This window comes from Temnothorax americanus, unplaced genomic scaffold, assembly GCF_048541705.1.
Source record: "Temnothorax americanus isolate GAGA-0224 unplaced genomic scaffold, ASM4854170v1 Scaffold210, whole genome shotgun sequence".
Classification (NCBI taxonomy): Eukaryota; Metazoa; Arthropoda; class Insecta; order Hymenoptera; family Formicidae; genus Temnothorax; species Temnothorax americanus.
The window spans coordinates 66,331-90,336 of NW_027509350.1; the positions used below are offsets into that span (position 1 = coordinate 66,331).

Sequence of the window (24,006 nt, forward strand, 5' to 3'; positions counted from 1 at the left end):
ACCATGTATTCGGAGATCGCAAAGATTTATGATCCACTAGGGATATTAGGCCCTGTCATATTATACGCGAAAAGATTAATGCAAATTTTGTGGCAGTGCAAGGTGGACTGGGATGAATCCATCCCATCTAGTATACATAAAAAATGGATAGATTTCGCGTCACAGTTAGATTTACTTAATGAAGTATCTATTGATCGCCAAGTATTGATTCCGGATTATACCGATTTTCAAATTCATGGATTTTGCGACGCGAGTAAAACGGGTTACGGTGCGTGCATATACATACGTTCCATCGATCAACATAAAAACGTTCGTTGTCATCTACTCTGTGCGAAATCTCGAGTCGCACCGTTGAAAGCAGTAACGATACCTCGTCTCGAACTGAACGGAGCGCTTTTATTAGCTAAATTATATCACGAGGCATGTCGGGCGTTAGGAGTGTCACCGAGCGACACAACCTTGTGGTGTGATTCGAAAGTCGTCTTACATTGGGTGAAAACTTCACCACATCTCCTAAAAACGTATGTATCCCATCGCGTCACTCAAATTCTAGAAATCGTTGAAATAAAGGTTTGGCGACATATTAGATCAGAACATAATCCGGCGGACGCGTTATCCAGAGGGCAATTACCGAGTGCTTTTCTAAAGAATCCATCATGGTTTAACGGACCGGAGTGGTTAACGAGAGGGGAAAGCGAATGGCCTGTCGAAATCGAAGAGGTAATCGAAATACCCGAATTAAGAAAAACCATATGCTTGGCAACGATTGCTAAGGATTGCAGTTTTCTTAGAAGATATTCGTCATATTCACGGTTATTAAGAATTACAGCGTTATGTCTACGTCTTCGTCCAAAAAATACCTTCCGCGGGCATATATACATAAGGGAAATAAATGAAGCGGAGACGCGAATAATGAAAATCGTACAAGAGTCATGTTTTTCACGCGAGATACACGAACTTTCGAAAGGGCGATCGGTGAAGAAAGGCAGTATTGCCGCGTTAAACCCGTTTATGGACGAAAATGGTTTGATCCGCGTCGGTGGACGCCTCAAGATGTCAAACTTAACTTTTCCTCAAAAACATCCAATTTTACTTCCGAGTCGTCATTTTATAACGGATTTAATTATCAGGGAAACGCATGAAAGATACTATCACGCAGGCATTCAAACGACTTTACACACCATTAGACGTAAATTTTGGCTACTTGATGGTCGAAATCAAGTACGTAGGGTCGTTCGATCATGCATACGTTGTTTTCGGTTTAATGCTGACACAGTCAATTACAAGATGGCTGATTTACCGAAGAGTCGAGTACGTAACGCGATTCCATTCACCCACGTTGGGATTGATTTCTGCGGCCCATTTTTTATTAAAGAGAAAAAACATCGAAATCGAAATCGGATCAAAGTATATGTCTGCGTGTTTATATGCATGGCAATAAAGGCGGTGCATTTAGAAGTCGTGAGCGATTTATCCACCGAAGGATTCTTAGCCGCTTTCCGTCGTTTTATAGCAAGACGAGGCATTCCGACACACGTTTATTCCGATAACGGAACGAACTTTATAGGAGCGAATAATGAATTGAAAGAATTATATCAGCTTTTTAACTCAGACGAACACAAGAATCTGACGAATCGATTCTCGGTAGAACACCATATAACGTGGCATTTTATACCTCCCATAGCTCCACATTTCGGTGGGCTTTGGGAATCCACAGTGAAATTATTTAAGCATCATTTTAAACGTGTAGTCGGAGATCTCTTATTTACGTTTGAGGAATTGAATACTTTCACCGTTGAAATTGAAGGAATACTCAACTCGCGACCTATAACCGTTCTATCTTCTGACCCCAATGACCTTTCCGCTTTAACACCCGCCCATTGCTTAATCGGTCGACCATTGATTAATATGCCTGAGCCTGATTTCTCGTCTGTCCCAGCCAATCGGTTGTCCACTTGGCAGCATATTTCCAAGGTGCGACAAGACTTTTGGGCACGCTGGAACTTGGAATATCTCAACGAGCTCCAGATCCGTCGAAAGTGGATCAAGGACGGAGAAAAAATCCACAACGGAATGATCGTGCTCATAAAGGAAAAGGGCCTCCCTTGCTTCCAATGGGCTTTAGGAAAAATCGCAAAGATTCATCCGGGTCAGGATGGAGGAATACGAGCTGTTTCCGTGAAAACAGCGACCGGAACGTTGAAGCGAGCAGTGAAGTGCCTATGTCCACTTCCCATCGACTAATAATGCGACGAAACACAAATGTATCTTCGTTATAACAATCTTATCGATGTAAGACAATAATGTAATAATGGTTGATCGATATCCTCTCAACGGGGGGAGTATGTTGCGTCGTAAACGTGGGCCCACTTAAAGTCCCGCCGAGCGAGACATTATAATCGATAAAAGCGACAACGTGGCGTCTTTTGATCTCCGTGTTCAAGACCGCCGGAGAAACACGTGTTGTTTTGTACCGGATTGGCTATCGCGCGACGAGGCGAACCAATCCGTGCCGTTCGTGCGTAACCGACTATCATATATATATATGCGGCGAGACGCAGCGAGAGCAGAGCGATTTCAGATTTCGTCAAGGTCGGATCGCACGTTGTAGAGACCGAGATCTCGTAGAACCGACGAGGCCGAGACCTCCCGATCGTTTTAGTGTGATAATAAAGATAAAATACGAAACGAGATTCTGCAATCGTCTTTTTTTAGTAAAGAGTGAACCCGAAATTAGCGTTGCGGACAGAACTCCCGCACGCACAAAACACTATAGGTTTTAAAAAAAGTTCCGTTCAAATAAGCCCAAAAATCGATGTCAAACTTGAACAAAAAATTTCCACTTTTTTAAAAAAATCAGTTTTTTATGGTAGATTCAAAAAGATTTTAACAAGTTCTAGAGTTTCCTATAGGTTTTATAGCGCTACGACCAATATTTCAAAAGTTACAGCCCTTCAAAGGGTCACACCTCGAAAATTTTCTAAGTCCCGAAGGGATTTATGGTAGCCCCCTGAGGAGTTCTATCGAAAACTATTAGGGTCCGAAGCGCTCCAACCGATAATTCAAAAGTTACAGCCTTTCAAAGGGTCACCCCTGAAATTAAAATATTATTTTACCGGAGTTCTGGCGGGAGTTCTGGTAGCCCCCCGAGGAGTTTTATCGAAAACTATTAAGGTCCGAAGCGCTACGACCAATATTTCAAAAGTTACAGCCTTTCAAAGGGTCACACCTCAAAAATGTTTTTTCAAAGACAAAAATATATATATGAATAGTTACGGCACATCTAATAGAGTGTGAAAAACGTAGATGTAGTTATAACATAAATACATTTATATAAATAACTGTTAATATTAAAAAAAAATTTTTTTAATTGTAAATTGTTTTAAATTTTGTTGCTATATTTTTGTTTATCGATGATCTGCTTATGTGTAATATGTTATTATATTGGTAACATTTTTTTAATGTTCACATTTTTTGTAAAACCCTTTATAAGACGGATATTCAAGGATTTATAACTTTTTATTTAAATTGTTAATTGATTTGAAATTTGGCCCCGATCTTTGAAACAGAATACAGAATATGATAATAAATTTTCATGAATTTTGTTATATTTTGACTAATTCTCCAGAATACCTTTAAAATTTAATTTATGATTTATAATTTACGCACTGACGTTTACGTTATTACTGTCAACTTAGTATTAATTATTTTGTTATGAAAATGAAGGCGTTTGATTTAACAGAAAATAATTCTATATATCATTAATTCCCGATTATTCATTATTTCAATTTATATTACAATAATTATTGTTTTTATCATTAATTTGTTTAGTAGAATGAAATTGTGATGAAAAAAAAAGCGTAATTATCACGAATTCTAATATGGAAGTATAAGAATCAGGAATCAATCAATTGGGAAAAGGAATTTATTGGCAAAAGAAACTTACTTGTACAAATTATGTTTTAATGTTATATGTTAAGAAAAAAATACAAAGAAATATATAAAATGTATAAGTAATACATGAGTAATATAATATATACTAGAAGAAAATGATAAAAGAATAAATTTTTACATTGTATGTAAAATTTGTACAAAAAATCTATATATATGTATATTATATAAAAGTTTAAGCGTACACCCGCGTTGTGACAATCCGGGCTATTTCTATTCTCTCCATCCTTTTCCTCTGTCTTTTCCTCTTCCTTTTTTTTATCCTCTTCCGTTCTTTCTCTCTCCATCCTGTCCGTTCTTCTCTCTATTCTACTACTCCATTCTCGTTCTCTGATCCTTGCTCGCCGCGCTCTTAAGGAATAGTACCTGTAAACACAGATAAAGCAGCATTTAATTAAATGCAATTAATGCAATTATTTACAAAATAAAATTAATTTTACAACTTTGCATTGACAAAGTAACATACCTATTGTTCCTTTTGAAGTTCTTCCTCGTCTTTTTCTTCATTCTGAAGTGGGCAGGCTTCATCTATGCTATCTTTCTCTATGCCATTCGTTCTTTATTTTTTCGCTTTCAACTCTTCTGTTCTCTTCCTCCTTCCTTTGTTGCTCTTTTTTTATTTTTTTCCGTAGTAAAATTCTTAATGGTTTCGATGGCAGTCTCGCTTTTTTTTGCTCTCCTCTCCTTTATTGTCTCATGCCGTTTTCCGAAAGGACTATCCTAATTCAATACACAATCATTATTATTAAAGAACACCTGTAATAAAAAAATTATACACTGTTGTAAACTTTAGCTGCGTTTCTATAATCGTTCAGTACTGTAAATCTATAGTTTACGCTTCTGATAGCTTCTCCCACAGTTCTAACGATGAATTGGACCCGAAGCGCTGAAATAAAAAATGACAAAGTTACCTTCTTAAATGTTAGGTCTAAAAAATTTTAAATCCCAAAGTTTTTTCTTATTCTTTATTTTTATTAGATGGCTGGAGAAAATGCATTATACCTTACTAGTAGGGTAATGTGGGACTCGTCCACGGAGTAATGCGAAACAGGGTGTATCTACTAAAAAGTCAGCTATCTAAATTACAGCTCCCTAAAACGTCAGGTTAAAAAAATATTTTAGAATGTTGAAGAATGAAAATTTACTTACCTATATAATAGATATGCTGTTGTATGACACACGAGTTGCAATCATGTCTCCCTATTAGAGAATATCGATTTCTACTCTAACAGGTAAGATATAAATGCCACCCATGCATACGTATGTGTTGATAATTACTCCAGTTGCGCAGTTTCAATCTTGTTAACCTCATATTTAAAAAACGTATAATATTTTTTTATTATAATAAGACTTACTGCGCACGGCGCAGAATAAATTTTATAATAATCACTGCGCACGGCGCAGAACAAATTTTCGTGGTAATCACTGCGCACGGCGCAGAATAAATTTTATGATAATCACTGCGCACGGCGCAGAATCAATTTTGTGGTAATCACTGCGCACGGCGCAGTATAAATTTTATGGTAATCACTGCGCACGGCGCAGAAGAAATTTTAGGAAAAATCACTGCGCACGGCGCAGAACAAATTTTCGTGGTAATCACTGCGCACGGCGCAGAATAAATTTTGTGGTAATCACTGCGCACGGCGCAGAATCAATTTTGTGGTAATCACTGCGCACGGCGCAGTATAAATTTTATGGTAATCACTGCGCACGGCGCAGAATAAATTTTCGTGGTAATCACTGCGCACAACGTAGAATAGGTTTTCACAGTAATTACTGTGCATTTAATATGACAAACCAATAAATTACTTTTTTCGTGTTTTAATTTTAATTTGTTTTTTATTATTTTAATCTTACTTAATGCTTGTGTCATTTATCTCCAAATATATTTATTCTTTTTTTCTTCTTTTATCGTTTTTCGTTTTTTGTTATACATAAAGTTAAAATTCATAAATTGATTAATTATGTTTATCTCATTTACATCTTTATGTCTTAACATAAAGTACTATGTGTGGATATATTTCTTCACTTTTATCTGCAGTATATTGCTTTGCAGGCATATCATCGAACTTGTACCAATGAAAACCTGTATATGTAAATGCCACATAATGTCCATCATTGTCTTTTTCGCCATATTTTTTGTATGATGAAAGGCCTGCCAAAGAATAGTCATTATTGTTAATTTTAATATTTTTGGCTACATCATTTAACGTATGTTTCCGTTGTTGTATTTTGTTATTTTTTATATAGTTTGTATCAGTTGTATTGCACTTGTGTCAATAAATATATGAGGTCCACATGTGATGGTACGAGTAGTAATCTTTTTACATCTATGACATCTTGTTTCTTTTGCATTAATAATTGTGTCGTCGATCGCTCTTTGCATATTATTAAATCCGTTCTTTAAAATTTCGTCAACATTTATGTAGTACGTTTGTGATGTTTTTTGACTGTAATCACAATTCTCACAATTGTACTCATTTGTATAACTTGGGATGCTGTCAAATAAATAGTCTATCAATTGCGCAACATTACAATTTGCATTAAGTGATAGATTAGCACGCGTGCGTTTTTGTCACTTTTTGAAAAGTAGTAGGTTCCATAAAATTGATGCTCTTGTGCTGTAATCTTTCGCAATAATTTTTCCGCGTTCTAAAATGTCTGTTGTAAATTTTACAAACCTATATTTGTCTTGTAGGTATTATGTATACCCATAGCATTTGCAACTACTTGAAACGTAGAGTCAAATGCACAAGTTTCAATCAGCAGTATTTGTCCTTCATCAATTCTGGTCGCATTGCACATGCAGCCATTTCTTAAAACTGGCAGACCTATAGCTTTGTTTGTATTGCCAAAATCCCACTCAGGGCATGGCGTTAAATAATTTGATTTCAATCGTTTTAAAACGCGTGGTTCAGATTTTTCGGATGTCTTCCTCTTTATTTTATTTCGCCAATTTTCCATTTCGTTTAATGAGTCTTCCTCCGGATCATCTTTATCCGTATATGAAACCGACTCATTCGCATTATCATTTTGATTGCTTCGGTCTGATTGGATTAAAATCGATTCGTCATTTCGTATAACAGGTGATTCTTTTATATTGCTTTGATCTGATTTAATTAAGCTCGATTCTTCGTCATTTTGTTTAACAGGTGATTCTGTTACATTGCTTTGGTCTGATTTGATTAAAATCAATTCTTTGTCATTTTGTTTAACAGGTGATTCTATTACATTGCTTTGGTCTGATTGAATTAAGCTCGATTCTTTGTCATTCATAATCAAATCAGCATTATCATTTTTCGAAGGTGATTTTATAAGATTGTCTTTATCAAACATTTTTACTGGACTCCAATAACAATCTTCTATTTCACTCAAATTAGTATTATCTTTTAAAGGTGACTCTATTATGTCATCTTTTTGAGACGTTTTTGCTGGACTCAATTCTGTCTCATTTATATCGGTTTTCTTAGATGATCCACACGTTATTTTTAATCTACCGTCTAAGTATTCGATATGCCGTAATATAAATTTATCTATTTGCATGGGCAAATGATTTTTAAAGACTCTGGTCTTTAATTCGGCAAATTCAGCTTCAACAAAAGCTGACGTAGTGATTTGTGAACCACGCTTGAAATGCGATCTCATTATGCCCGTCCACAAAGGAAGGTAACGTATAAGGTCCTTTATTTTTTTTGCGGCTTCGATATTATAAAATGCGTTTACGACAGTTCCGTTCTTTGAAAGTGTGGCAGATCTTTCAGCTTTATGGAATATATTTTTTGCCCACGTAGTCCAGCTACTTTCTGCATCAATTTCATCATCTTCTACGCATTTTTTATCCTCGCGTTCTGTATTATTATCTTCTTCCGGATCTGCAATCGTATATCCTTTAATCCTATTATTAATTTTTTGCAGATGTTTCTTAGAAATGGTAATGATGTAACATTGTCACAACCTGTTTCTCCGCTTAACGCTACAATTAATATATATTTTATAAATTTTTTTGTTTCATTAAAGTCATCTATCTGATATAATTGTCCTAAGCATCTTAGGTAAAATTGGCGTATTTTAATCGCCCTGCCTCTTAGACAATCCCATTTAGCAATCTGATTTATAAAATGGCTCACATCTAGTCTCATGTAACATGATGGAATATCTGTATTATTACCTTTAATAATCTTATAACATACTTGCAAATAATGACTTAAATCATTACAATTTGCAAATATGCGAGCAACAGCAATTAAAATTGCCTTTCCGAAATTTGTTGCGACAATTCGAGGTTTCGGAGCACCATTTCTTACAATTTCCGAAAAAAAATAGCTTATTATGACTGCATCTTGCTTTGTGGATACCATTTGGAAAACTGAAAAATTGCCAAGTTTAGACCCAGGTAACATAGAAGAATGCAACAAGCATTTCACATTCCAGCAACTGTAGATAAGCTACAACTGGTCTCCCTACGTTTCTCAGTGTTAACAAGTAGTAATCAACAGTAACAAAGTAAAAAAGATCTTTGACGAGGAAGCTTGTTTGCTCCTACAGTATCTTAATTGAGTCCAAACACTGTTTCTCGATTTTATTGCCTCATGGTAGGTCGAAAGTGACTACATTGTAGTATATCGATAGTAGCTCACATACCGTGCACTCTTCTACTGAGTAACAGTAGATTGAAAGTAGCTCTCATTTCATGCTCGCTTCTACCAGTCTACAATAGGTAAAAAATGACTTGTATTTCGTTCCTTTTTCTCTAGCACTATACAGTACATCGAAAGTAGCTCATATTTTATGCTCGCTTCTACCGCACTACAATAGATAAAATGTATCCTACATTCTTGTCTTTTTATAATTTCAATAAATACAATACTAAAAAATCCGGTAAATATGCATATTAGGTCAAACCTCACCGATGACTTTGACCTTGACATATGTTGTCAAGGTCACCCTCCTGAGTGACCTTCAGAAGGTTTTAGCCGGCGGTCATTGTTTATTAAAAAGTTATAAACAAAAAATGTTTCGAAAATATAGCAGCTATTTTGAGTATTGGAAGGCATAAATGACTAATATATATGTCGAAATAGTTCACGCATACACTTTTCACGCAAACCGAGGTTTACGCACACCTCCCCCTGCTTTCGGGGGAGGTGCGGTAGTCCCGAAATAGTTCACGCATACACTTTCCACGCGAACCGAGGTTCACGCACACCCCCCCGTGCTTTCGGGGGAGGTGCGGTAGCCCCGAAATAGTTCACGCATACATTTGGACAAAATACGCAAAATTTTAAGTATGCAAATTAAATACACGGGACTACCGCACCTCCCTCGAAAGCACGGGGTGTGTGCGTGAACCTCGGTTCACGTGGAAAGCGTATGCGTGAATTGTTTCGGGGCTACCGCACCTCCCCCGAAAGCACGGGGGGGTGTGCGTGAACCTCGGTTTGCGTGGAAAGTGAATGCGTGAACTTTTCATGCGTGGAAAGTTAATATGCGAGATGCTACATGGGTTAGATGACGCGCTTTAAAAGTATTCAACTGTTTAAAGCGCGTCATCTAACCCATGTAAGTATTCTCTGCTTTAACAAAAAGACTTTAATTTATCAACAATTTACTACTTTAAATGTTGTGTTTTGGTAAAGTAGCGACTTTCTCGCGAAATAAAGTATTCTCTGCTTTAAAAAAAAAACGTAATATTAGTCATTTATGCCTTCCAATACTCAAAATATCTGCTATATTTTTCAAACTTTTTTTGTTTATAACTTTTTAATAAACAATGACCGCCGGCTAAAACCTTCTGAAGGTCAGTCAGGAGGGTGACCTTGACAACATATGTCAAGGTCAAGGTCATCGGTGAGGTTTGACCTAATATGCATATTTACCAAAAATCCATTGTAAAATACCATATAATTATATAGTATCAATCATGTTATTGTTTAAAAAACCACTTATGTCTAAAAAATAATTTTCGAGACAAAATTAAGATAGATTCTATATAGTTGTATACAGTACCTTATACCTGTATATGTACACAAGTCATTTAGTATTGAGATGTAATATAAGGAATTGAAAACAGCATATGTCTCATGCTTGAATCTTCCGATGTACAGAAATAGCTCTACAACTGACAGTGACAGACATATTTCGCTATCTGCAAAATTTATTGGCATAATTTTGTAATTAATTTTCATCGTCAAACAAGAGATTCAAAATAGTATACAAAATATCCTGCAAAGCTGCTAAACTTTTAAATAAACAATTTGAGTACAACAAATAAAGAAAAATATATATTTAAGTTTTATTTTATCACAATATGTTATGTTACAGATATTTATTACAGTTATTTATTTATATCACAAGAAGTATTATTTATAACACAAATAAATTATCGTATCGTATTATATTAAATAGCTTATCATATCATATAAAGCGTTAGGATAATTACTCGATTACTTTCGATTACCAGCGCCAGCTACCGCATAGTTAGCCGCAAGCTCCTCTTCCACTTTAGATCGGTGCAAAGCACTGGAGCTTCCTTGCACTGCTCTTTGTTGAACCATGTAGTGACGCTGCTGTGCATTTTTTATTACCTTGGCCATTTTCACTTCAAACTCTTTAACAGAGGTATTTTTAAATTGTTCGATTTGTCGGAGAGCACCTGCAATAAAAATATGTTCATATAATTAAGTTCAGGATTTGCTTTGTCACATTTTAAATTTATTTTCAACTCAGAAATTGACTGAAAAAAAAAATTGGAAACGTATTAATTAATAATGATGAGTTAAAATTGTAACAACATTAATATATAAGTATATACGTAGATCAGAAGTGGGAGAATGTTGCTCCAGAAGTAATATTTTTCCATTCTGGTCTAAAGGGTGCGTCTTACCTAAAATAAAATAATATAAAGTAATTTTTACCATAATATTGTAGATTTAAAGGCGTTTCCCGAAACCGAATTTTTTTTTCACCTTCTTTCCATGTGAAAAATGTCTTAATTAATTTGTCCGTTATACTTGTCTTCAAGAAGCCATCTAATGCATTTGAAATGTTCAGTCCCCCAAGAAGGATAAAATATTGCTCCTGAAAAGTTTCCAAATACATATCGGATAAGTAGAATAATAAAAATAAATATCATGTACGTGTATATATATATCCACACATTTAATTTAAAAGCATTATATTTTAACTTACCAAAATGGATAATGCTTTTTCGTCTTTTATTAAAATCTGAAACTGTTCTACAGTTTGCACCGAAAGGTTCAATTGCTGAACAGCTCGTATAATATCTTTACTACTTTTTTGTTTGTTTTCCAAATTATTTATTTTTTGCAATATTTTATCTTGTCCCTTTTTTTATTCCTCTAAAAAATTATATTTGTTTATTTATATTTTATTAGAATGTTAAATTATATGCTTATATATAAATAACACTTACTTTATTTTAGTTAGTATTAATTTTAAAATCGACAGATGATTATTATTTAAAAATGACAGATCTATATAATTTTCTTCATCCGCTGCTTTATGCTTTAATGCATTGTCGTTTGAAATGTTTTCCTTATTTCTATTTAATTGGCATCTGAAAATTGCATTATCAAATTATATTATTATTTATTACTATTATTATCATCTTTATTTAAGGGCGAGGCACAGCTGAAACGTGGAGATTAGATGAAAGAGCCGATGGATTCAATACTTCGCCAGACTTACAGTAGGGTCAAAGTAATAAACAATATTTATATAGAAATCCTAAAGCGTAAATCATTACATTACACAGACCTTGCATTTTTCTTTTTTTTTTATTCAATTTTTCTTCACATTCTCCGTTTTTATTTCTTGTTAAAGCCAGGGTAAAATTTAAAATATCCTGTAGTTGCTGGTCTAATATATTACCTTCAGTCGACATAAAATCCTTTTCTACGAGTGTGACTTGAGGACCTTGAGGTTCCATAACATAAACAGTGCTTCGCTGCCTGAAAGCCAACAATGTATTGTTACAAAACATGGTAGGCAACGGACGTCTTGGCGCCTATCGTATTTTCTGGGTTGTTTTTCAAATTATTATAAATAATCATTTATTTATTTTTTTGGACATATAATATCGAGTAATATAATATCGTGTAATAGAATATAAATATTGTGTAGACAGGATAAACTCACTCAGTTGTACAAATTACACTTCCAAAGGGACGAGTGATTCCTCTTTCACACTGCTTTGCTTCATAAAAAGAAAGAGGCCCAATGCTCTGTCTCGTGGCTCTTTGCGGTCCTTGCCAGCTCATCTATTAGGATCGCCTCCCGTTTGATGAAAATTCCAGTTAATAATCGCTTTTTCTCTATTGCGTACACAATACTCGTAGAAAACACTCACTTCGTATCCGAATCACTCAGAGATGGAAGACGAAGTTCCCTCTACAAGTCCCGTCGAAAGATGGCCACCGAGCGCACACGTACGACGTATACCGACCTATGGTGCGTATCAGCGTATCCTCTCTACTCATCTTTCGACAGGGCCGTGTCGTCCCTGGCATAAGCCTAAATCCCCAACGCTGCGGAACGCTCGTGATTGGCTCCGTTCTCGTTCGCTCTCCTTGTCGCGCGTCGCTTCAAGACCATGAGAGCGAGTGAAAGCAAAAGATATTATTTTTATTTTATTTTATTTTATTTTATTTTTTTAGTTTATTAATAATATTTTTATTATTTTTATTATATTATTTTTATTTAAAAACTGAATATTGTTGAAACTTAGTTTCACATATTTGTCATACTTTTACATATATGTTACACATGCTTATAATAATTTAATGCGGCCATTCATTATCATAAATTGCTGCAACAACTGACATGTTAACCTCAAAACATTTTTTACAATTTCTCCAAAAAGGCATTTTGTATCCTTTATATTTAATGTCATTCGGTAAAATATCTAAATATATATTTCCTAATTCGCTACATTTAAAAATATCAACATGTGTTAAATTTAAATTTTCATCGATTATATAAAGAGGCTCAATTATATTCAATTTTCTACCTACAAGCCGATAGGTGCCGTCACTGTATTTTAAAATATTATCAATGATAACAATTCTACCGTCATGTAAAATACAGCAGTTATTTTTATTATCTACATCATACGTAAAATTATTAATTTTAATCCGATGAAATTGCAGTAATAATTTATTTGTTATTATAACAGGTTTATTATTTTCTGTGGTAATTTTTTTCGGGCCATAAGCGGTAATTATTTTACTTGATTTAAGTAATGTAAGAGATATATTGCATCATTTATTATATTTTCTTCGTAGCAATTATAAATTTGAATGAATTCTTTCGTTCGACTCCTAATAATCTTCCGGAAAAATGTCATATTATTTTCAAATGGAAAGCATGAAAAATGATCCAGGGGGCCAAATCTACGAATATCTTCAGCGAGATGAATTAAACAGTGTACATTGTATGATAAATAATTTCGTCCGTAAATTTCGATGCAATCGCAAACAAATGCTTCTAATAATTGATGTGCTTTATCAATTTCATTGTCGTTCGGTTTTGGCTTGATCAAGAGGCGAATAACACAATGCAGTTTTAAAAAATGTAACATCCTAGTATCATTTCCAAATAAATCTAATAATACGGTCGGTGACGTACACAATAAAAATTGACGATATTCTGTTGCTTTAAAATCGATGACAGTCATTTAAACCTCGTGGACGACGTGCAAATTCTTTTGGGCATTGGGTAGCTATCGTTAACAAACGTTCGGAAATACAGTTTTTTGTTTTTACATTTAATGGTCTTGTCTTGTGTTTTCCTTCAATCCACGCATCCACTACAGTTTTCTTAGCGACTCCAATACACACTCCATGCATATAATCAATTACTACTTAACTCACTAATCCCATAGGTAAATTGTAGAGAGCCGAAATCCCATTATAATGTCCGTCGTCATTATTCCCAGCATTATTCTGAAAAGAAATGAATTCTTGATCGGTCTTAAGAGCGTAGCCTATTCCTTTATACACATGGGTATGGTCGTTCTTATGACGTTCTCCACGAATTTTGCATTTTGGGCAGCTGTAATAACCACCATGACCTTTAATATTAAGACAATGGTGCTTTGCTGGAGTATCGGCTATAAATGCATTTAACTGTATTTTAATATTTTGTCCATTAAATATTAATCCTGTATTTGTTAATTTGATGATTTCCTTATTAAAATCAGCGAAAAAGTCTTTGAAATTACCAGGTTGTTTTTTTCCTTGATAAAGGCCTGCTATCATTGGGCTTTTATCGGTTAAATTTATTATTCGGAATTGTATCGGCCACACGTCGCAACGAACATTATTATAAATATTAGCACCATCGGTAGAAAAGTCTACAAGTAATATACGAGGTATTTCGTCACTGATTGGTATGTTTTTTAATTTCATAATAATGTTTTTAGTAACACCAATATGAAGATAATGGCCAGGATTGAGAACCTTTATATCTGTGCACTTTGTAGGAGTCTTTAACAGAGTTCGAGCATCTTTCGGTAACTGCTGATGACACTTATGTTCTCTAAGAACAGATAACATACTGTTAATCTGAACGTGAGTCATCTTGGTTTTAACACACATTCTGGCTAAGTCAATAGTAAATTGATCTTGAGTATTGACGAATGCACCATTTGAATTATCACTATCATAATTGTCGTCATCATCATAATAATCGTCATCACTGCTGTGAAAAGTATCATCGTCGTCTCGGTCGTCTCGGTCAACACAAACATTGATATCTTTATCAATATCACCAATGTCAACATCAGTTTCTTCATGAAAATTATTGTCACTCGCACTTATTGTCTTGTTATCACACTTACTATTTAATGCACTTACTGCACAGTCTTCGATAATTGATTGATTTGAAGATGTACTTGGTGTACATTCGACGGCACTTCTAATCGCATTATAATGCGCTTGTTGGCGAATTCTTTTTTGTTTATTCGATAATAAATCCCAATTTTTCCGGCTTCGTTTTGGAAGTTTATTGGTATTATTCATTTTCAAAGTCGTCCTATCCGTTAGTGACGCTTTCTACGGTACTACTAAAGTTTTTGATTCCTTTTACTCAGATAGAAACAAAGAGACAACATGGAGTCAACATGTTGTCAACATGGAGTCCTTTACTGTTTATACAAGAAAAAAAAATGATACTTAAGCGAAATGTATACGTTATAGGAATTGAGTATAGGCTAAAAAGATGCTTCGATTATCCAATAACAATAGCGCGATATAATGATGAAACACTATATGCTAGGGATCCATATACACTATAAAAAAGCGTAGAGACCTTTGATAGTTGGATATATTCTATCAACGTATAGTAAGAATAATGATGCTTCGCTAATCCACAGCAGTAGCACGATATTATAATGGAATCTTGCATGCTACGGATATGTGCACGCGTGCAATAGCGTGTACAGTCCTACGGTAGTTAAATAGCTGTTCTCAACATGTAGTGACTAAAATGACACTACACCAGTCTAATACAGCTACCTTATATTAGTAAAAATGTAGTCAACTTTTATTATGTTCTACAGGTGTTAGAAATTATATACATACGGCTATCGGATTTATATATTCCTAATCGACATAAAAACATGAAACTCTAAAAAGTCATATACTGTAGGATGCATGTAGCTTACTTTGAGAGGGAAATTATTGATACACTTATCGTAAAAGAATTAAAGAAACTTTGTCGTATACACACAAAGTGGAGAAACGGGTAGAGTCTTTGTTTACTTTATATATATATTATGCCCGAAGAATTTAAAAATATTATTCATCTACTAGTTGCGCTTCCTACTTTTGCTAGCTGGGTCAATTGTCTTTTTTTTATGAATAACTTCTGCAGAAAATCTCTCAGCGTGCACTCAAAAATTACATCAATTCCTTTCACGGGCTTAATAAATAAAGTGCCCACAAGTTTTGTACCACATTCGTTGCAACTACTTCTAAATGTTGCATAGCATTTAGCATCGCTATTTTTATATATTTTTCCACGCTTAAATGTGAATGCGCATGGTATTTTACTCTGTTGCCATATTTTATCTGCAAACACGTGGGTCCATTTTCCTGCTTGAAATGATACGTGATTACGTTTTCGTGTTTTAGGAAATGTGTTTTTTGTTGTATTAGGCTTTATTTGTGCCCACTTTTCTTCTGAAATCATTAACTGAAACTTTTTCACTTCTTTCTCGCAAGCAGAACTGTTATTTATATTGTAAGAACTGTCTTTAGTGTCATCGTACGTATCTCTTTTATCAATTCTAAATGATTTCAATACAGCACTGTACATGCCACTTCTGTCATTTTTCATAATTGTATAAATATGTTTTGGCGTTATGTGGGACCCACTGTTTATAATTATCTCAGATATAGAGCGATATACGGCATGAAGATGGTGGAAAAACTTTACCATCATTTTGTATAGGTCTGTATTTTTCATCAGTTAAAATATTAAGCAACTGTTCCTTATCGTACATGTTTGTATTTTGTCTTGTAAATTCGTGTGTTGCTATATAAATGTACTTATTATATTTCTGATTATTTATTTACACACGAATTTTTATATATTTATATATATAAAGATATATATTACCACCAATACCAATATTATTACCACAATTATATTATATATTATATATATTACCACAATTTTTTTTTTCTCAATAATATATCCTAAAATAGGAATATGTAAAGATATATATATAACAATATGTATCCTGAAATAAGGAAAGAGGAAAATCTGAAAATAATAATAATAAATATAATTTAAAGAATAATTTAAATGTAACGATGCAAAATCCGTTATAATACAACATAACATATAAAAATTGCAAATATTTTAAGTATTGCTTCCTCATAGAGGAAGCTTTGTAATGGTGAAAAATTTTTTTTTCGAGATTTTGATGGAAATAGGTTTAGAATGTTCTAAAATATCGAAAAATCATATTAGTAAAAAATGCCCGGAAGTGTGTGTGTGTGTGTGTGTGTGTGTGTGTGTGTGTGTGTGTGTGTGTGTGTGTGTGTGTGTGTGTGTGTGTGTGTGTGTGTGTGTGTGTGTGTGTGTGTGTGTGTGTGTGTGTGTGTGTGTGTGTGTGTGTGTGTGTGTGTGTGTGTGTGTGTGTGTGTGTGTGTGTGTGTGTGTGTGTGTGTGTGTGTGTGTGTGTGTGTGTGTGTGTGTGTGTGTGTGTGTGTGTGTGTGTGTGTGTGTGTGGGTGTGTGTGTGTGTGTGTGTTGTGTGTGTGTGTGTGTGTGGTGTGTGTTGTGTGTGTGTGTGTGTGTGTGTGTGGTTGTTTGTGTGTGTTTTTGTGTGTGTGTGTGTGTGTGTGTGTGTGTGTGTGTGTGTGTGTGTGTGTGTGTGTGTGTCTGTGTGTGTGTGTGTGTGTGTGTGTGTATGTGTGTGTGTGTGTGTGTGTATGTGTGGTGTGTGGTTTGTGTGTGTTGTGTGTGGTGTGTGTTGTGTGTGTGGTGTGTTGTGGTGTGTGTGTTGTGTGGTGTGTGTGTGTGTGTGTGTGTGTGTGTGTGTGTGTGTGTGTGTGTGTGGTGTGTGGTGTGTGTGTTTGTGGGTGTGTGTGTGTGTGTGTGTGTGTGTGTGTGTGTGTGTGTGTGTGTGTGTGTGTGTTGTGTGTGTGTGTGTGTCGTGTGGTTGTGTGTGTGTGTGTGGTGTGTTGTGTGGTGTGTGTGTGTGTGTGTGTGTGTGTGTGTGTGTGTGTGTGTTGTGTGTGTGTGTGGTGTGTGTGTGGTGTGTGTGTGTGTGTGTGTGTGTGTGTGTGTGTGTGTGTGTGTGTGTGTGTGTGTGTGTGTGTGTGTGTGTGTGTGTGTGTGTGTGTGTGTGTGTGTGTGTGTGTGTGTGTGTGTGCGGATTTTTGTACACGCATCTACTTCTACAATTTTTTAGATACCAGTTTGAATTTTTGCACACAAATAGAGTATCATAGAAAGTGTGTCCTCCTCAAATTTTATTGAAATCGGTCTACCGGTATAGATTTTATGCAGATTTTCTTTCTTTTGAAAAATGTGTTTTACGCTGCCGCTTTTTCAATATTTGAGATAGCGATTTATTTTTAATTTTATTATATTTTCCAGTTTTTTTTCTACCCCTACTTCATATATAATTCATTAAAATTTGATTGATCAGATCTCGTATTACACACATTTGAAATTTTGAAGAATTCGTACATACATAGAAGCTTTATAAAACTTGATCTGATCAACCAAATTTTAACCAATTATATATGAAATAAGGGTAGAAAAGACTGGAAAATATAATAGAATTAAAAATAAATCGCTATCTCAAATATTTATAATATCGGGCTGATTTTTTTTATCGATAAAGTATCATTTAAGGAAGGTTGGTATTGAATTTGGCGATGATTGGTAAAGGGGGGGGGGTAACTATATAGCAGACATTAACGTTTCTCTTTCGAACAATGTCGGATACAGGATCGTTCCACGGTCGGTAAAATAAAGTGAAATAAAATCAAATATGGTAAAATACGTTAAAATAAAAATTTATTATGTCAATACGATATTAGCAGTAACATGTAACCATGTCAAAAGCATGTTGTATAAGCACAGCTGTTTTGCGCGATTTTAATTTTAATCGATTCGAAATTCAAGCCCCAATAGGGACGGGCCCTGGGGTAAAGGTAAACGGCCCAGTTACAGGCACTGTCCTAGTTTCCGGCACCGACGGTACATTTATATTTGTAATAAATAAAGTTTTCGTCAAATATTAAAAAAATTACAAGCAAATTAAAGAGCGTTTTTTACTGTTGATTATTGCATAAACACTTTTTTTTTAAATGTTTCGTACTTAAATTACCGACAGTGAATGGGGCGACTCGCGCGTTTCAGTGGCTCCCGAAGGGCATTCCTAGGTGACACACCTTAGTGGTAGCGAACGTCAAACTGCTGATTTTTAGTATTATGTAAGTATTAAAACGTCATAATGGTTATATGAACATGTTCAGCACGAATCACATTATCGATTAGATAAGTAATAGTTTATCTGTATGTTAGTTTTTCCCTTAAATTCCCGATGCCAAGAAGTGCGTCACGTAATGAAGGTTATGTTTCACTTTTTGGCACAGAGTTTGTAATATGTTGCATCATCAATTTTGCTTTATTATTCTAGAAATTGAGGTAGATTTATTGATACTTGTAACTCGAAAATTTATGATAAAAAACATTTTTTATGAAAAAAATAATTCTAATGAATTTTTATGAAATTTGTTTGAAATTTATTAATTATTCAACACATTTTGACACTTTACGCTACAGATGAAGTTTGTTTTCTGTGTTTTATTTTCACCTGTCTTATTTTTTGTATTTTAATGTAATATATAAAAAATCTGTTGTAACAGAGTAAGCACAGATAGAGAAAAAAGTGATGGAGACTTTGGACTCTTCGAAGGTAGCTAATTTATCTCATATATCTTATATTATATGTAGTTTTTGCATAGAGGTTGACAAAATATAATACCTACAAGAGAGCTAATTAGTAATTAAACATTGATTATTACAGCTAAAATTATACGCAGGACAATTTAAGTAACTGTGACGTCCCGAAGTGCCGAAAATTGGGCCCGTTGGTGCCATAAAGTGCGGCAGAGCACTTCGATAGTGCCAAAAACGCCGGCAGTAACGAGCATTATAAAAATAATTATTTATTTATTAGAACTGAATGATTTAACTAAAAATATAGGTGAATCTTACTCAGAAAGCTTTAATGCACGTGTTAAAATAGTTTGTTTGGGGTTTAACAATATATCGCGTTCGTAAATAATAGAAAATCAGGGCCGCTGCTATAAAGGTGCCTATAACTGGGCCGTTATGCGTAAGCATTTTCCTCTTCCAACGAAAAAAAAATAGAATTTTAAAAATTGGGAAAGTTTGAACTTTGACCAAAGTTAATATTAAATGCATTTAAATTAAGTACAAAATTGTTTACTTTTTTTTAATATCACATATTTTATTGTGTAGTAGTAGTTCGTACAGTACAATATGTGTGACAGCATAGAAGTCCGCAAAAACATCATAAAAATGTATAAAACGTCTTCCAAAGCTTCCTCATAGAGTATTTTTTAGTGAATGTACATAATTATGTACGCAGGCCCCTAAAGAGTTAAGTGTAAGTCTCAATTGTTAAGATTTGAGATGTAGTTTTTAAAGGTTAAAATTTTAAAATTGGTAATATTTTTTTAATTTTATTATATTCTTTAGTCTTTTTTCTATTAAGATTTAGTTAGTTCTGGTTTTTTCATAGAGTTATTAAGTGTGCAAGTAGAAACTTGCACAGTATTTTTAAGTGTTAAGGTAAAAACCTGTACATTGCTTCCTCATAGTTTTTAGGTGTGCAATTAGAAACTTGCACATTGCTTTCTTAGAGTTTTTAGGTGTGTAAGTAGAAATCTGCATATTGTTTTAGTTTTTAAGTAGACAAGTATTTTTAGTATTTTTTAGTGAATGTATATAATTATTTACGCAGTCCCCAAAAGAGTTAAGTGTGAAATCAGAACCTTTGCTAACAAAGCTTCCTCTATGAGGAAGCCAAAACAAATAAATACCGATAATTATACCTCGAATAAAATAAAAACTTGCACACTTAGGAACTATGAGAAAGCAATGTGCAAGTTTCTACTTGCACAATTAAAAACTACGAGGAAACAATGTGCAAGTTTCTACTTGTTTTTAAAATTTCTATAAAAAAGCAGAAAAGTATTATATTGGATTTTGATTCATTACATTGAACCTTTGGTTATCACACCTCTTTTTTCGAATACGTTTGTCACACGGGGTCAATTTGACCCCAGCCAATTTTTAAGCAGCTGCTGTTACAAAACTAACAGTTTAAGTGGATCGTAAAAAATTTCAGAATTGAGTTTAAACATTGTAGAATGTTTTTGTTATAAAAAATAACTTTTTGAGCATTATGTTACAAAAATGTAAATTCTTGAAAAAAAATCAACTTATTTTTCTATGTTTTTTGTTCAAAATTTTGCATAATACTCTTAAGACGTTATTTTAATAAAAAAAAATCTGGAATCACTTTGACTCCGTGTGACAACTGAGAATTAATATTTTTATTACTCATTATTACATGTAATCAAAGATGTGCATTATTTCAAATGCATATCTAATATTTTCGTAATTTTTAATAAGAGAGAAAAATGTTCAAACAGCCACACAATGGGCTAAAATAACAATCTAGGTGGACAAAAGTCATTTTTTAAAGATTAATATTTTTTTTAAATAAATGAATAATTTTTAAGAAAGATATCTGATAGTTTATTTTCTACAATATATTTACTATATATGTATATTTGCAGTTATGTTATATTATTTAAATAAGTCACATAAATATCATCCCGCAAAACATTAAATCATTACTTTTGTAGCGCTCGAAACAAGAACAGTGAAACTTTAAATTAGATAAATACGGAAAAAAGTAAATGATTTTTAATTCCATTAACAAATCTTGAAATAGTTTGTTAATAACAGGGGTATTGTAAGTCAAACATTGCCAATTTTTAATTATGTTTCTTAAGTATGAAACTTAAAAAGGTCTACAAAAAATGTGCTGCGGGATGCCGCCGTCATTTTACTACTAGCATTATTCCTTACACATTTCTGATTTTTATCTTTTAAAATCAGCTGCCGCCAAGTGCCTATTTCCTACGTATAGCGTTTTTCAGATATTGACATCTATCTATGATCTTTCATAGTTTCTTGATTTTTATCAAATTTATCATGAATTTATCACACTAAAAATAGTTTAATAATAAACAAAAATGTTTGTTAAATTTTTATTTAATTAAAGTTTACGATACTAACATCTTGTTATAGCTCTGTGCACTTTTCAGTAATTACTACTGTTTTATTAAGCATTAAAATAAAATAGCTCAAAACTCAATTATTTATAAGGAATAGCGCTATGTAGTTAATAAACAGTCTTTTAGAAACACTCTGTATATTAAATGTTATCAAATTAGGCTGATATACATTGTACAAGTTTACTTTCTATTTTAAAACACTTGAGAACATTTGATTAAAGATAAAACTAAAATTACTATATTTGTCCAGCTAGATTGCCGTTTTAGCCCACAGTGAGCCGCTATTTTCTTAAAATAGCACAAATCGAAAATCCGTTAGAGAAGATTTAAGTTTCTTCTTTAAGATGATTACATCATTTTTGCTTTCAGACCATATATGGCCGGTATTCATAGCCGGTTCTTATTTCAAGACCGTCCTGTAAATAATTGTGGTGTAAATAATTTTTTAAATATTTATAAAAGATTTTTACGAAGACTGAAATGATTAATCTACATAATTATAAAAAGAGTATAAAAATAAAATAGCATATTGCCACATTTCAACATGTATAATAACGTATTTAGGTTTCAATTGTACAAACAACGACCTTTAAAACCTTAAGAAACAGCTAATTAAATGTATATTCCACATAATCATTTGCTAACTCATTTATCTCGCGAAAGCACACCTATAGGTTTTCCTCTGCCCCACCGCACAGTGGGGCCAAATAAAACTTAAAACTTTGGTTGCAAAAAAGCTACAGTCTCAAAATTTGAATCAATTTTGATGCTTTTTTTATATGAAACCTAATGAAATTTACAACTTTGTTGAGTTAAATTTTGGATTTTTTACTTCCCTTGTTTATTAAATCAAACATAAAAAAGTTAGATTTAGAAAATTTTAAATCAAAAATTAGATATCTTATTTAATTTAACGTCGAGAGCAGATATTGATATTGAACTTAAATGATTAAACACTGATTAGGCTTGACAAAATCTTAAGACTGACAAAATGTCACTAAATCTTACCTTAACAAACGAAATTGATAAAAATAGCACTTGATGTTAGTTAATAAAAACTTCTGAATAAAGTAAGACTGAAGTATTTTTATTATGTATAATCAATTATTTTATTAATTATTAATAAACTTTAAGTTTTTACCAAGTTTTGAGCCTTTGAGATGGGCAGAATGCTTCCACTCAATATAAAAACTACTTATATAAAGACCTATTTATATAAAGATGTAGCTGATCAAGAGTCGATAACGTTAATCTTCGTTAATTCTCATTCAAGTGTTGATATATAGAGCTAATTCTTGTTCAAATACTACGTCCAATCATATGTTGATACGTTTATGAGTCATTACAAAAAAGTGCGTGATCAGCCGTTTAACTGTAGCAGTATAGATTTTAAACATTTCACAGAATGTAATACACGAAAACATAACAGATTGGTAACAAACGAAGACATAAATAAGATATTGATCTTTAGATCCTTATATAAGTAGTCTTCGTACTGTATTCTGTCCAATTCCAATAGATGCGGACGCTCAAAACTTTAATTTAAAATTTATTAATAATAATTAATAAAAAAATTGATTACATAATAGAAATACTTTAGTCTTACTTTATTCAGCAGTTTTTGTTAACTAAAATCTAGTGCTATTTTAATTAATTAATTTTAATTAATTTTAATTAATCTCGTTTGTTAAGATAAGGTAAAATTTAGTGAGACTTTGTTAGTCTAAGGTATTTTCAAGCCTAATCAGGGTTTAAACATTTAAGTTCAATATCAATATTTATCTCCGATGTTAAATTAAATGAGATATCTATTAAATGAGATAGTTTGATTAAAAATTTTCTAAATCTAACTTTTTTATGTTTGATTTAAATAAAGGGAAGTAAAAAATAAAAAATCTAATTCAACAATTACCTTTCATTTAACAAAAACATCAAAATTGGTTTAAATTTCAGAAACACAAAGTTTTATTTAGCTTCACTACGCGCCGCCTGTCTTGCAACGTGACGGCAACCAACCTCCTTCAGATGCTAATACGGCTCTGTGATTGGTTTATGCCATCTTAAGATTTTACTGAAGAGGCGGTCTTAAATATAAAAGGTCCAATTATGAATACCGGCCTATGAGACGTTCTGTTGACCACCCCTAAAAAAAGCAAAGACCGTGTTGGCAGCTG

The 24,006-nt window shown here is 33.3% G+C and overlaps 1 protein-coding gene and 2 long non-coding RNA genes across 3 annotated transcripts; all 3 read right to left on the reverse strand.

Moving 5' to 3' along the window:
• Positions 1-3,955: 3,955 nt before the first annotated feature.
• Positions 3,956-5,173, reverse strand: LOC143897938 (uncharacterized). The gene is made up of 2 exons (XR_013257043.1): positions 4,418-5,173; positions 3,956-4,317 (listed from the first exon to the last, which is right to left on the reverse strand). It is a non-coding gene; the product is annotated as an uncharacterized LOC143897938 (long non-coding RNA).
• A 5,089-nt stretch (positions 5,174-10,262) lies between these two features.
• Positions 10,263-11,304, reverse strand: LOC143897937 (uncharacterized; the record flags this gene model as incomplete). Its single annotated transcript, XM_077406932.1, has 4 exons — positions 10,263-10,606; positions 10,766-10,837; positions 10,920-11,031; positions 11,143-11,304. Coding segments are annotated over 4 exons (555 nt in total), but the record flags the coding sequence as incomplete, so codon positions are not given.
• Positions 11,305-11,386: 82 nt separating this feature from the next.
• Positions 11,387-14,618, reverse strand: LOC143897936 (uncharacterized). Its single transcript, XR_013257042.1, has 5 exons — positions 14,433-14,618; positions 12,323-13,916; positions 12,112-12,246; positions 11,845-11,924; positions 11,387-11,530 (listed from the first exon to the last, which is right to left on the reverse strand). It is a non-coding gene; the product is annotated as an uncharacterized LOC143897936 (long non-coding RNA).
• Positions 14,619-24,006: the final 9,388 nt, after the last annotated feature.